A 15,630-nucleotide genomic window follows, 5' to 3' on the forward strand; every position below is an offset into this window, starting at 1 on the left:
TTCGCACCCCAATACGCCAACATCTTCATGCACAAGTTTGAACAGGACCTACTCACCGCACAGGACCTTCAACCGATGTTATACACCAGATACATCGATGACATTTTTTTCCTTTGGACCCACGGCGAAGAATCACTGAAACGATTACACAATGACATTAATAAGTTCCATCCAACCATCAGACTCACCATGGACTACTCTCCAAAATCAGTTGCATTCTTGGACACACTCGTCTCCATCAAGGACGGTCACCTCAGCACTTCGCTTTACCGCAAACCCACGGATAACCTCATGATACTCCACTTCTCCAGCTTCCACCCTAAACACATTAAAGAAGCCATCCCCTATGGACAAGCGCTCCGTATACACAGGATCTGCTCAGACGAGGAGGAGCGTAACAGACATCTACAGACGTTGAAAGATGCCCTCGTACGAATGGGATATGGCACTCGACTCATCGATCGACAGTTCCAACGCGCCACAGCGAAAAACCGGACCGACCTCCTCAGAAGACAAACATGGGACACAACCGACAGAATACCCTTCGTCGTCCAGTACTTCCCCGGAGCGGAGAAACTACGTCATCTTCTTCACAGCCTTCAACACATCATTGATGACGATGAACATCTTGCCAAGGTCATCCCCACACCCCCACTACTTGCCTTCAAACAACCGCGCAATCTCAAACGAACCATTGTTTGCAGCAAACTACCCAGTCTTCAGAACAGTGATCACGACACCACACAACCCTGTCATGGTAATCTCTGCAAGACGTGCCAGATCATCGACATGGTTACCACTATTACACGTGAGAACACCACCCATCAGGTACGCGGTACATACTCGTGCGACTCGGCCAACGTTGTCTACCTCATACGCTGCAGGAAAGGATGTCCCGAAGCGTGGTACATTGGCGAGACCATGCAGACGCTGCGACAACGAATGAACGGACATCGCGCAACAATCACCAGGCAGGAATGTTCCCTTCCAGTTGGGGAACACTTCAGCAGTCAAGGGCATTCAGCCTCTGATCTCCGGGTAAGCATTCTCCAAGGCGGCCTTCAGGACCCGCGACAACGCAGAATCGCCGAGCAGAAACTTATAGCCAAGTTCCGCACACATGAGTGCGGCCTCAACCGGGACCTGGGATTCATGTCACATTACATTCATCCCCCACCATCTGGCCTGCGAAATCCTACCAACTGTCCTGGCTTGAGACAATTCACACCTCTTTAACCTGGGGTTACCCCATCTCTGGATCTGTAAAGATTTAATCACCTGCTAATGCTCACATTCCTAGCATTGTTTGGCATCTTTGAATTTGTCTATATATGTGTTTCTGGAACAGACCTCTTCATTCACCTGAGGAAGGAGCATCGCTCCGAAAGCTAGTGACATCGAAACAAACCTGTTGGACTTTAACCTGGTGTTGTAAGACTTCGTACTATGATCATATAGTTGACAAAGGCTGCAATTAATTTGAGGGGGATCAAGGAAGAGTAATGTGCTCTGGTCAAAGTTACGCTAATACTTCCATCAGCAACTATATGAATTCTCAATGCATCTACAAATGTTGAGCCTGACTGATCTGTTGGACTAATCGCCACCTTCTCAAGGACAATTAAGGATGGACAACAAATACTGGCTTTAACAGCAATGCCCGTATCGCATGAATGAATGAAAAAATCTGCGCAGCAGGAACTTGAAATTGTAAATGCTGGAAGTGATCAGATCCATGAAAAAATACGTTGGGTGTAAATCCTTTAATCAAACTTTGTTTTGGAAGAGTTTCACTAATGCAAAGATTCTTGGGGAGAAAACAATTACCATTTCAAGTTGATCTCCTGTTGTTCAAGGATTTAAACAACAAATGTCCAAAGCTCGTCTCTTTTGAGACACCCAAGTTCTGATCTGTCAACCGGTTATTTGGCTAGCACTTTATGTCATATTTGTACCTTGGCAACAGGGCTGTGTTTGTTCAAAAGTAAATGATTAACAACTTGTTTTGTATATTCTTTAGAAAGAAGCCACGCAGTCAGACTCCAGAATAGTGGAACTAGAAACCAGTCATTCTGAATATGTCAAGGTCCTCCGGGAGGAATGTGAGGCTGCAATTGCAGGTAATGGTTTTATCAAATGCATTCATGCTTCTCTGAATGAGGGCAAGGTGAGGTTTCTTTTCGATACGAATGATGCTCTTCGTTGCTTTCCATTAATTCAAAAAGAACACATTGTAATTCAAGTTAACTATTTATACTTTTCATTCCAAACAATACAAATGAAAAAGAAATCATAAACGGCAAGAAAAATATACCTAATCACTGTTTTATACAAAATGCATATTGCTTGTGGAATAAACTCAAAAGCAATCTGTAAACTACCTTTGGAAAGAGAAAAGCCTATTTATGTAATCCTGACTAATGAAAGCTGCTTTAGCAACAGTTTCCATAGCAATAGTAATCAGTTGATCCACAATATGTTAACTCTATGCTTACCTGAAAACAGGGTCACACCTCTCTGTAGTTTTTCTTTAAGGAAGCTTATTGCCCTAGACTAAATTGGCCACTTTCATATTTACTGCTTTGATTGCCTGCACCAATTGGACTCACTGTTGGTCCTTTGCTCACTATCTTTCATCCTGATTCCTTGCCACAGACTTGAATTCAGTCCACTACCATGGCTGAGGTACAAGGGAGTCCCTGGCCCTGCATTACTTTTAAATATTCTGACATTCTTTCATGTTTCTAGTCGAGGAATCTACCTCTCAACATTATCAACCCATTTTGTAATCTACTGTCATTAATCTTCCCTGTTAGCCGTTCCTTTAACGTAAATATAATTTGCTTTCCAAGTCTGTCTTCATAACTGAAGAAGTTTGAGTCTAGAAATTATGGTGTATTAGACTTGATTTGAACTAATTTGAACCAAATGCAGTGTTTCACTTTATGATCATTGATTCCAATACTTCAAAAACTGTTATGTAAAGAACTAAGTCATACTATTTTGGTGATTATTTTCCCCTTTCTAAAAGGTGATCACTGATCGTGCACTATGCCTCAAAGCAGTAGATAGCCAGCATATTGTACTGACACCCCAACCCTATTTCTACAGACAACAACGTGCGTCTGTGATCTTACACTTTTTTTGTGATTGTTATGTGATCTTGGCTACTTGTCATAGAAACTGCCCAGTAATGGAAGTGAACATCTGTTATGTCAGTTTTACAATTTGCTAGCTTGTTTCTCGAGCAATTTAATGTAAGTAAGCAGCTAAGGATCATTTGAACCCTAAATGCAGAGTTGAACTCAACAGATGAAACTTCCAACATTGGAGACAGCGCCTTCTGTTCAATTAGAGCCTCTTAGCAGCACAGTGACCTCTGCATCCTAGCATCTGATGGTTATTGAGTTCCTTTCTCAACAAGAGGCTGGTGTGCCATTAAACACTTGTGCCAATTTAAAGATATCAATGTGGTGTTTGACAAAACCTTCTGCAGGTGATCTGGATAAGATTCAAAAGAACATGATTCTTATCTTTCAGCTCTCTCTTGCACATGGATGACAATTAATTCCAGATGGTAGTGATGAACATCCCTTCCCTGTAATGGAACCCAGGCAGCACACTGTCCTCGCTATTAACCTGCCAGCTCTGAATCAGAACATATTGAACCAAAATTAGACAAAAGTTCTGCATCCACTTTTGGGAGATTGGAAAATAAAGTGAACTCAACACTGACCTTCTTATTCTGGATCATGTGGGTTCCATTTTGAGCCGTATAGAATAGAAAGGAGAACTAGCTGGCAGTCTCCTGTGTACACGAGGATTGAACCATTAACCCAGCATTGTAACTTATAGTCCCGTCTACAAATTGTTTAATTCAGATCTTGATCAAAAGTGTAAAGGTTATATGAGTCAATAGTTTAATAGATTGAATCATTATGTTCAAAATTCAATATTTTATTTACAATGCTACTGACCTATAAAATGCTACCCTTGCTTTTACTAGGGCTCATCAAACTACATCAACAGGAGCAGAAGTCATTGACCGAGTCCTTTACGAAAACTAACAAGTGCCTTCAGGTTAGTTTTTATTTTATTTATCTATTTTCTTTCCATTTTTCGGTCCTGCCCTCCTCTCCTGGAGAAGCTGATTTCCTGCTAAGTTACCATTCCATGAGTTCAGGATGCCCACCTGTACTTTGTCCATATTTTCATAATTCATATGTAAACTTCGAGAGCAAGTGCCAGAAGATAATGGCCAATATTTTCAGGATGGTGCCATTTCCCGTGATGTCATCTGGAGTGTTTCTGCCGACACTGTCTGACGTGCAGTGACTTCACATGCCAAGGAACGTTAATTGTCTGCAGGCAGGACTCCTACGGGATTCTCCCCAGTTATCTCGCCGGGACCGACACTTTGAAATAAATCTCAGAAAATTCCACAAAAAGTATTCTATTAATTCCAGCCTGAACATCTTGAATAATCTTATGCTAATTATTTGGTCTCAATGATGACATAATTCTGATCCAGTTCACTATTGATGTTCCAATAAAGGAAAGAATTGAAGAACTTACTGCCCAAATCAACTCATTTCAAAAGAAGACAAAGAAAATTGAGGATGCAATATTAAGAAGAGATCTCAGCAAAGACAATCAGGTATTTGGGGTTTTAGTCATGTGAATTCAACAAATATAACAAGATGTTAAAACATCTTATGCGAAAGCTTAACAATACATTATCTTCCTTTGTGTAGTAATTTTGACTGGCATTAGTCGGTTTATTTTAATTGTATGACTGCCACACTTTGAGAGTCCCTCCAAAGCATGTTCTCAATAGAAAAGCGAAAGTTGATCACTGTTTTTTAGAAGTCCAAAAGGATTAAAGTTGACAATTACAGTTTATTTCCCTGAACCGTAGAATGAAAGGCATGGGGGAAGTGCTGAATTTAAAACTAATCTGCCAAAGCAATATTTCAGGAAGCAAATGTTCATTCCATAGAACAGAATCTAGAACTAGGGCTCACTGATTAAAAATAATTTAAAACAGAAATGAGGCAAAATTTGTGAGTCATTGGAACTCTCTGAAATGACAGTTGTAAGGCAGAGGTGGGTAGAATCTTGGTAAGCAAGGGGGTGGGTGGGATGCTTAAGGTTCCTGTCAGGTCAGCCATGATCATATTAAATGGTGGAACAGGCTCGAGGGACTGATTGGCCTACTCCTGCTCTTTGTTCTTGTATTTGTATGTTCCTCAGAGGACAGTGACAACCATTGTTAATGATTCATTCAAATGCAAACTCGATAGATTTTCTCTCATGCAGTATATCAGTAATTTGGAATGTGGCAATTGCTAAACATAGCATGCTTAGGAGAAGCAGGTAACTACAGGCCAAAAATATCTCACCTCACAGGTTTTCCTTCTTGTCTGGGTCCATCGTGGACCAAATGATAAGAGTCCAATAGCCATGGTTAGTCATTATCATTGCATTATGTGACTATCAGGATGATAGAAGGAGAACCAGATGGATTTTGTTCCTTTTCAATCTAGCCATTGCTGTGTCATTATGTTCCTATCACTGTTGCAAATACATTAGTAAGTTTGTCAGTTTAATGATGACCCTCAGGTGTCCCACTCTAAGGAAGCCCAGTTTTGGCGATAAGTCTGCAATAGTCCAAGTGAATTTGCGCCTATTGTCATACACAGATTGCCAAATGATCAGAGGCTCAGAACTGCAGGCGTAGGTGGACCTGGGCAGATAAGAGCAGTTAAGATCTTTTACACCTCATTAAAATATACAGATCCAAGAAACAATTCCTCTTTGCGATTTTCTCAGAATAGATTAAAATAGGTAAAAAGTCTATATAGGTTTCCTTATAACCTCAAAATGGCAACCTAACACTTTAGAACGCTGTACTTTAAATTGCAGGACTCGCGTCCACCAAACCTATTCTGGGAACAGGAACTGGAGAGTTTACACTTTGTGGTGGAGATGAAGAATGAGCGAATCCATCAGTTGGATAAGGAAGTGTTACGGACGAAGAATCTGGTACATTGATTTGTTTGTCAGTTCAAAGCGAGCTACAGTTTGAGATAAGTAGCGATTTTTGCAGTAGCCCATGGTTTCATATTCTGATTAACACAAATATTTTATTGTCATCAGATTGAAATAAATAACTTGCTCGAGGAGAAAATTAAACTCCTTCAACAAGAAAATGAGGATGTGAAGGTTCGTTTGACAAATCAACAGGCCTTTGCAAGGTATTTTCATAAATCCAGTGGTGTTGTAATGTTCTAGATTTAGTTGGTCTGTGAATTCTCAGATGGTATCCAGGAATGAGCACCTTGATGCAGTTGACATAATTCAGGACATTGATACATTTGCACAGGCAAAGAATATGTTTGGATTCACGTTTGATTCTGCTTGGAAACTAGGAAAGAAGCTACAACACTGGCATCTACCCGACAATATGGAAAACTGCCCGGGTACGTCCCGCCCAAAAAAGCAGGACAAATCCCAATCCACTCATCAGTTTATCCTCAATCATCAGCAAAGTGCCACTGACAATGCTCTTAGAGGCACTTATTGAGCAATAAACTGCTCACCAATACTCAATTGCTTGTATGGTCAACACCCCACCCTGCACTTTAAACATTCACTCCCTCCGCCACAGTCACACAGTAGCAGCTGTGTATGCCATCTACAAATGCATTTCAGCAATTTGTCAAATCTCTCGACAGCATCTGCCAAACCTACAAGAAAAGCCGGAATTGCATGAAAACACCTCGACCTGCAAGTTCCTCTCCAAGTCACATATCATCCTGACTTGGAACTTTATTGTCATTTCTCCATTGTTGCAGGGCCAACATCCTGGAACTCCCTCCCGAACAGCACTGCGGGTGTTCCAACAACACATGGATTGCAGCGGTTAAAGGCAGCTCGCCACCTCCTTCTCAAGGGCATGGGCACCAATTGCTGGCCTTGCCACACATCCCAGAAAAGAACAAAGAAAGATTCAGCAAAATGTTGCTAGAATTGTGCAAAAAAAATGCAAAAAGGATTTAGAAGTATGATCCCAGTACTGTGAGAGTGCAACTATCAGAAATGATTAAACAAACTGGGGCTCTTTTCTCTTGGAAAAAGAAGTGGAGATGCCGGTGTTGGACTGGAGTGGGCACGGTAAGAAGTCTTACAACACCAGGTTAAAGTCCAACAGGCTTATTTCAAATCAACAGCTTTCAGAGCGCTGATGATGAAGGATAACGCTCCAAATGTTTGTGATTTCAAATGAACCTGTTGGACTTTACCTGGTGTTGTGAGAATTACTCTTGAAAAAGGATTGAGAGGTGACCTGATGGGGGTCTTTGAAACCATGAAGGATTTTGTTTGATAGACATTGAGAATTTATTTACACTTGTCCAAAATCCAAAACTAGATGTCATAAAGATAATGGTCTGGATATTCTAAAGAGTGACAGTCATCTTTGGATTGCCACTCCGCTCGAGCTTTTCCCTGACTTGATGCAGCTCCACATTTCTTGCCAGGTCTTCCGAGTCTGGCTTTCCCAGAAATGTGGAGCAAAGCAGTCCACGGAGAACTCCATTGAAGCTCTGTAGAGTTGGGGGAGGACAGGACATACCCATTTTTACAGCAATGGCTGCCATACAGTAGTTTAACGGTTCAGTGTTAATGTCAGTGAGTGGGTGAATGAGCGAATCAGTAGGATGATAGATTGGGTAGGTGGGTGAGGTGGCAGGTAGATGAAGATAGCAGGTCGGTAAGATTGCAAGTGGATGAGGTGGTAGATCAGTAGAATGGCAGGTTGGTAAGATGGTAGGCGGATAGGGTAGTAGGTGGGTCAGGGATTTTTGGGTCGATTCAGGGTCAGTTAGGTTGAATGGTGGCGCAGTGGTTAGCATTGCTGCCTCATGGTGCCAAGGACCCAGGTTCAATCCCGGTCCCAGGTCACCGTGTGGAGTTTGCACATTCTCCTTTTGTCTGCGCGGGTCTCACCCCGACAGCCCAAAAGATGTGCAGGGTAGGTGGATTGGCCACGCTAAATTGCCCCTTAATTGGAAAAGTTTTTAATAAAGGATCAGTCAGGTTGGATCAAGTGGGTGGTAGGGTGGTCATGGGGGTAGTGTGGTTGCATTGGGTGGGTGATCGGTATGTCAGAGGGGTAGTCAGATGGTCAAGAGGAGTGGTAGGGGGTGGTGGTTAAGAGGTATAATCAGGAGGGCAGTGGCATTAGACAGGCGGTCTGGGCTGTCTGGCCATCAAGAGAAATGGTTAGAGTGTTAGTCAGGGTGTCAGAGAGGTAGTCAGGTCCTCAGGGTGGGTAGTCACGGGAGTCAGTGAGGTAGTCGGGGGATCAGGAGGGTAGTTGGGGTTCAGGGAGGTTGTCAGGTCCTCAGGATGGGTAGTCGGGGGGGGGGGGGGGGTCAGTGAGATAGTCGGGGGATCAGGAGGGTTGTTGGGGTTCAGGGAGGTAGTCAGGCCATCAGGAGGAGTAGTCAGGGGTTCAAGGGGGTTGTCGGGGGGTCAGTGTGAGTGATGAGAGGGTCAATTATGGAGTTACCCAACAGTTAGGCTTTTTATGTCTTACCGTTCCTTGGTAACTATCCAGATAGGTACATCGGAACTGCCTGAAGTCTCTGATTCTAGCTCAGATAGAGACTTTATTAGATGATCCCTCGAAGCAGGGAATTAATTGCCATTCAGAAGTTCAAACTTCCCGAACAATTGCCATAAAGGTCAGCGTGGGGTCCCGACATACATCTTGGATGATTGATCCCGCCTCCGAAGCTCCAGATGATTTGGGCCAATGAAATCACAAAACATCTAAGAAGAAACCCAGGAGATATAATGAGTGGTGAGAATGTGGAACACATGCCAACATGGAGTGGGAGAGATGATTAGAATAAATGCATTTAAGAGAAAGCTGGATGTGCACGTAAGGGGGAATGGAATAGAAAAATATCACAGAATCCTAGAAATGTTTACAGTACAAAAGGAGGCCACTCAGTCCATTGAGTCTGACTGGCTCTCTGAAAGAACATTCCACGTAGTCCCACTCCCTGCCTTATCCCCATTTCCTTGAACATTCTTTCTTTTCAGATACCAATCCAATTCCCTTTTGAATACCTCAATTGGACCTACCTCCACCACCATTTCACGAAGTTCATTCCAGCCTCCATCCATCCTCTGGGTGAAAAATGTTTTCCTCACACCACTTTTACTCCTTTTGCCAATTATTTTGTATCTGTGCCGTTTAGTTTTTGATGCTCTCTTGAGTGGGACATTTCCTCACTATTTACCGTGTCCATATCCCTCAGGATCTTGGATACCTCCAAGTCCATCCTCAAAGCCACAGTTCTTCATCCTTGGAATCATTCTTGTGAATCTCTTCTGTACTCTCTCCTTCCTCAGGTATGCTGCCCAGAACTGGATGTAGTATTCTAGGTGATGCCTAACTAGTGTCTTATATAAGTTCAATGTGACCTCCTTACTCCTGTACTCAACACCCTATTAATAATGCTTCATTAACTGTTCTCTCAACATGCTCTGTCATCTTCAATGACTTATGTACATTGGGCTTCCTCTGTCCTTGCACCTCGTACAATGTTTCTCACTTTATTTTATACCGTCTCTCCATATTCCTCCTGCCAAAATGAATCATCTCACAATTATCCGCATTGAACTTTGTCTGCCCAATCCACCAAGTGTCTATGTCCCTTTGAAGCTCAAGACTACTCGCATCACAGTTGACAACTTTTCTTCATATTATCTACAAATTTTGAAAACATGCCCTGCACACCAGTCTAGGTCATTGATACATGGGAAAATAATTCCTGTCTCTTAATTGCATTCCATTGACTCCGGCTGCAAAGTGAATATTAGACTTGTTTTAATGAGTATTGAGTGAGTTCAAACTGAGCCCATTAATATGTAGACATCAGATAAGGATAGGATGGAACTTTCTTGTGATTTACTTCCCTTCTCGATTGATAGTCTGTCAATACTCAGTGTCCAGGATCAAATGTAAAGAATGGTTATTTGAGGTACTGGACAACTGCTGACACTCAGGAAAGATAAGGAGAAAAGAGGATAAACTGAAGATAAATGGTTCATTTGTGAAAATACAGACACATTAAATATTTGAAACATTATTTAAAACTATGTATCAGTGCTAATTTTATTCCCAATCGTTTTATTACAGGCAATTATCCATGGAGCACGATGTCCTGCAACAGACTTTAGAGAAAGAAGCTATGGTCAAAGAAAAACTTTGTCAGGAGAAAGATGAACTTGCTTGGAAACTGCAAAATGGCAATGTGTCACCTACTGTAGAGACGTCATGGAAACCACTTCACTCAGAGTCATTGGAATTATCATTAAGGTGACAGTAAAGTATTGGAAAAACTGGAATTTCACGTCAGAACTCAACAACCTTGACATTGTCCTCCTCCAAGACAAGTTGGAAGCGTCTACCTCAGCATGCTTGGTTTTGGTTGTCTCAGTGGATTTGGGTCCTGAGCTGATTCGAGACATCAGCTGATTTAAAATAGTAAAACTGTATTGCATTTTTAAAGGGTGCATTGCTGCATTGTTGCCATGAAAACATCAGTAGAACTGACAACGATTTGGATGAAAGGATAATTGAACTTGGTTTTATATGGTCCATCCTGTACATTTATGAAACTGTGATCATGAAGTGAAAGAGTTGCGGAGTTTAGCTCTTAAACACTTTATTAAAGGGCATTTGCTGTTTGTTTTGTGTCTTCACAATTTCAAGATACGTAAAAAGTGTTCTTGGCTTTATGGAAATTAGTCTTCCTCGACACAAACTTTCTTTAATTTAAGGAAAGCCAAACCTGAGTTTACTTTAAGTATGTTACAGCTGAGCCCTGCAACAACAAGTCGTCATGGCCATAGTTAAGCATTTCATTCAAGTAGCATCTGAAAGTAATGGTGCTCATTAGAAAACCAGGTTGGTTTAATAGGACGAAGGTTATATAATTATCTAGAAGGTCAGAAGAATGATAGCCCTACTTGGAAATTCTTAAATATGATAAATTGGAAACTGACATTATGCACAAATAAAAATAGGAGTTCATCTGGAGATTTTATTTGCAAGTATATCATGGCTTATAAAATACAGAGTAAGCCACTGGACAAAGCCAGATGCATTAGCTGCAAATTATAACTTCTACTTATATCTCAAAACACAATTACATGCATTCTGTAGCAACACACTCATGTTTACCATGAACAGTTTGACATGTTAGAATCTTAAGAAGCTTCCAATTGCTACTGCAAAATGCCATCTGTATTCTTCGGATTTTCCACGAAGAGCATCTTCTTTTTAAATGTAGAGTACCCAATTCATTTTTTAATGGGGCAATTTAGCGTGGCCAATCCACTTACCCTGCACCTCTTTGGGTTGTGGGAGCGAAACCCACACAAACACAGGGAGAATGTGCAAACTCCACATGGACAGTGACCCAGAGCCGGGGTTGAACCTGGGACCTCGGCGCCGTGAGGCAGCAGTACGAACCACTGTGCCACCATGCTGCCTTCACGGAAAGCATCTTCAACGAAACTGTTGGGAGTTTGTAAGATTCGTGATAAGTGTAAACAGCCTGCATTGTGCATGGGTGTTACAGTTTGCCCACAGTCCCAAACATTTTAGACAGCCTGTGTTATCGTTGGAAACTATAGAAGACAGCCTGTGATATTCATGGAAGTGACAAAAATCCTCACAGTCTCTGTGGGAACTTTAGAGGGAAGCGTCCAATCCCCATAGAAACAGCCTGTAATCTCCATGTCCAAATTTCCATTGGCTGTCGCACAATGTAGCATAAAACCTTCCAAAGAGTTTTACAGTAAACAAACTCAGGGTAGTGCAAATAGTATATAAATTACACACACAATACTTGAACAGGATTTGAATAAATTACACACACAATACTCGAACAGGATTTGAATAAGAACAGGCAGTCCCCTGAATTATGATGAACGTGATAGTATCGTTCAGTAAAATAAATTAACAGCAATATGTTAAAAAAGGCAGGCAATCAGAAAAATATAGAGCTGGAATTAGTAAAGGTTATATGATGCAGGAAACTATATAAAATTAAGCACTTTATTACCTTAAAGAGAATGATGTGTCGGATTTTGATTGCCAGCAATTTGTATTTAAAATAAATGCAAGCCAAAAGATTCAATGATAAAGCTCCAATGATGAATTGGCTGCTGCAGTTGTATTTCCTTTAGGTTGTGCAGCACATAAACACTTAAACCCTGATGTTTCTAGCTATGGGTAATGCCACTCTTGTCAAAGCAGTTACTTGTGGAAGCTCAGGGTGTTGAGACTGAGATCAGTTTACTTGGCAGAGTAGCAGAAAGAGGGAAATACATTCAGTATATGTTTTGTATCGAAGCCTCCTCCTTCAACCCCACAGCATCAGTGCTGCAATCAGCATCATCCCCATCGAATATACTGAGCATATACGACAGGTAAGAATATTAATTGATCTGTGTTTTGATAACAGTACGCAAATAAAAACTGTTTATTTTAAAAGTTGTTGCGTCTCATTTTCTCAGGCACTTTAAAGGTTATACATTAAAATTCTTGAAGCTAGAAATCGAATGATGACCAGAAATGGAAAAAGGGAGTAGTGTCAGAACAAATGAGCATGCTTCCAGTTTTCAATGGTGAACTTTAACTGACTCATACAGGTCTCGAAAGAAAAAAATATTTGTGTTTGTTGTAGACTAGACATTTATTGCTTCTTTATCATTGTGTCATGCAATTAGTAGGATGGTAGAAGACAAATTAGATGGACATTTTTCATCCATCAATTCCTATTTTCTAAGAAGAGTAGTTGGAAGGACGATACAGATCATTGAATCATAGAATCCCTGCAGTGCAGAAGGAGGCCATTCGGTCCATTGAGTCTACACCGGTTCTTGCTCCGATAGAGCACCCTACCTCGGCCCAGTCCCCGCCCCTATCCGCGTGACCCCACCTACCTTTGGGCAATGTTGGCATAGCCAATCCACCTAACCTGCGAATCTCTGGACTCAGTAAGAAGCCTTACAATACCAGATTAAAGACCAACAGGTTTGTTTTGAATCACTAGCTTTTGGAGCGCAGCTCCTTCATCAGGTCACCTTTGGATTGTGGGACGAAAACGGAGCACCCGGTTTAAAAAAAAATTCTCCCACTTGCTTTTGTTACCTAAGTTCTACAGAAGAGGATTAAAGTTTGACAGCTACTTTTCTGAAAGTTGTAGAATTCACTGAGAATGAAAGAGGGCGGGTGAGAAGATTGGGACAGGACAGGAAGGAGGTAGGGTGGGGGGTGAGGGCGTCTTCATTATCAGGCAATTTCTTGATGAGAATTCAGTTAACGCAGACACGGAAGAATATGCAAACTCCACACAGTCACCTGAAGTCAGAATTGAACCCAGGTCCCTGGTGTTGTGAGGCAACAATGCTAACCACTGTGCCACCCTTGGTCAGCCATGATCGAACTGAATTTTGGAACAGGTTTTAGGGGATGAAAGGCCTCCACTTCCATGTTCCTAATTATGGATCTATGGGGCGTCATTCTCCGACCCCCCGCCGGGTCGGAGAATGGCCGTTGGCCGCCGTGAATCCCGCCCCCGCTCCCGCCGAAGTCTCCGAAGGGAGAAAAGTCGGCGGGGCGTTAATGGCGCCGCTGCCGTGGAGAATGTCACGGGTCTGCGCAAGGCAGCCGATTTTCGGCCTGCCGATATTCTCCCTTCCGGATGGGCCGAAGTCCCGTCGACGTAATGACCGTTCACGTCGACGTGAATCAAATCTCCTTTTCATCGGCGTGACCCGGTGCTCCAGGCTCACGCCGACCAGCGAGGAGGTGAGTGACGGCCTGGGGGGTTGGCTCTGGGCAGGAAATGGCGTGGCCGCAGACTGATTGCGTGAGGAGAGGTGTGTCGGCTTGTGTGTGTGCGGCGGGGGTGGGGGGTGGTTAGAGTAGGCTGGGCTCCGGGGGAGTGCCGTAGGGGGTCCGTGCTGGGGTGGAGGTTGGGGGGGGTCCGTGCCGGGGTGGAGGTTGGGGGTTGGGGAGGGGGTCCGTGCCGGGGTGGAGGTTGGGGGGGGGGGGTCCGTGCTGGGGTGGAGGTTGGGGGTTGGGGGGTGTCCGTGCTGGGGTGGAGGTTGGGGAGGGGGTCCGTGCTGGGGTGGAGGTTGGGGGTTGGGGGGGGTCCGTGCTGGGGTGGAGGTTGGGGAGGGGGTCCGTGCCGGGGTGGAGGTTGGGGGGGGGGGTCCGTGCCGGGGTGGAGGTTGGGGGGGGTCCGTGCTGGGGTGGAGGTTGGGGAGGGGGTCCGTGCCGGGGTGGGTGATGGGAGGGCAAATGAGTTGGTCCACCTGGCCAGGTGCCAGCCTCCAACAGTTGGACCCATGCGGTCCATGCCACCTGGCTGGGGGGAGGAGGGGATATGGGCAATGATGACATGTCGTCGTTCCCCTCCCCCCCACCAGGCCGTCATGTTTTCAGACCATCCAGCGATGTTGGCCGACGTGGTGGCAGCCGCTCATGTCTATGTTGCCCTGGATGAGGAGGAGCGTGCCAGAGAGGCGGCGCAGGCTGCCGCAGAGGGCCAGGCGGCAGCCGCCCAGGCTGGAGGGACACCTGACCGACAGGACGAGGAGGGGGAGGAGGACGTCGCGGCCCCACGGCAACGGAGGCACCCGAGGGCGCCCCGTGTGTACCGGCCCCGGCAGTCATACCAGGACCTCACGGACCGGAAATGCAGGAGGAGACTCCGGATGAGCCGGGAAACCGTGGCACACATCTGCCACCTGCTGGCACACCTGTCACCGCGTGGCACTGGCGGGGGACACCCTCTCCCCGTGTCCGTCAAGGTTACGGTGGCCCTGAACTTTTATGCAACGGGGTCATTCCAGGCACCGAGTGGGGACCTGTCCGGCATATCGCAGACATCGGTGCATCGGGGCAGTGACAGATGCCCTTTATGCCATGGCGCACCGCTACATCCGCTTCCCCGTGGACCGGGCCAGCCAAGATGCCCGGGCCGTGGGCTTCTCTGCCGTTGCCGGGTTCCCCATGGTCCAGGGCGCGATCGATGGGATGCACGTCGCCGTGCGGCCACCTGCAGAGAACAGGGCCGTGTTCACTAATAGGAAGGGGACCTATTCAATGAACGTACAGGTGGTCTGCGACCACCGCATGATGATCCTGCACGTCTGCGCCCGTCACCCAGGCAGTGTACACGACTCATTCATGTTGTCGCGGTCATCCATCCCCGGCATGTACGAGGGACGCCATCCCCGGCTGAGGGGCTGGTTGCTGGGCGACAGGGGCTACCCATTGCGATCGTGGCTGATGACGCCTATACGGAGGCCACGCAATGAGGCGGAGAACCGCTACAATGATGCCCATGTAGCGACAAGGGGAGTGATCGAGAGGTGCTTTGGCGTGCTGAAGATGCGTTTCAGGTGCCTGGACCTCTCTGGGGGCGTATCGGTCAGATAGGGTCGGCCGCATCATTGTGGTGTGCTGCGTCCTGCACAACATAGCCCAGCAGAGGGGCGATGTGCCGCAGGCAGAGGAGGGCGGAGTGGAGG

At 44.9% G+C, this 15,630-nt stretch overlaps 1 protein-coding gene across 1 annotated transcript in view; it reads left to right on the top strand.

The window, feature by feature from the left end:
- The window catches only part of LOC140427097 (microtubule-associated tumor suppressor 1 homolog), a 34,939-nt gene extending 24,172 nt beyond the window's left edge, over positions 1 to 10,767 (top strand). The window contains exons 4-9 of the mRNA XM_072512612.1: positions 2,021 to 2,120; positions 4,007 to 4,080; positions 4,556 to 4,657; positions 5,926 to 6,045; positions 6,160 to 6,257; positions 10,217 to 10,767. Of these exons, the coding sequence (XP_072368713.1) occupies positions 2,021 to 2,120; positions 4,007 to 4,080; positions 4,556 to 4,657; positions 5,926 to 6,045; positions 6,160 to 6,257; positions 10,217 to 10,400 (678 nt within the window). The 3' untranslated portion in view covers positions 10,401 to 10,767. The remainder of the gene's footprint in view (positions 1 to 2,020; positions 2,121 to 4,006; positions 4,081 to 4,555; positions 4,658 to 5,925; positions 6,046 to 6,159; positions 6,258 to 10,216) is intronic.
- Positions 10,768 to 15,630: the final 4,863 nt, after the last annotated feature.

The sequence above is a fragment of the Scyliorhinus torazame genome, chromosome 7 (genome assembly GCF_047496885.1).
Source record: "Scyliorhinus torazame isolate Kashiwa2021f chromosome 7, sScyTor2.1, whole genome shotgun sequence".
In the NCBI taxonomy this organism is placed as follows: Eukaryota; Metazoa; Chordata; class Chondrichthyes; order Carcharhiniformes; family Scyliorhinidae; genus Scyliorhinus; species Scyliorhinus torazame.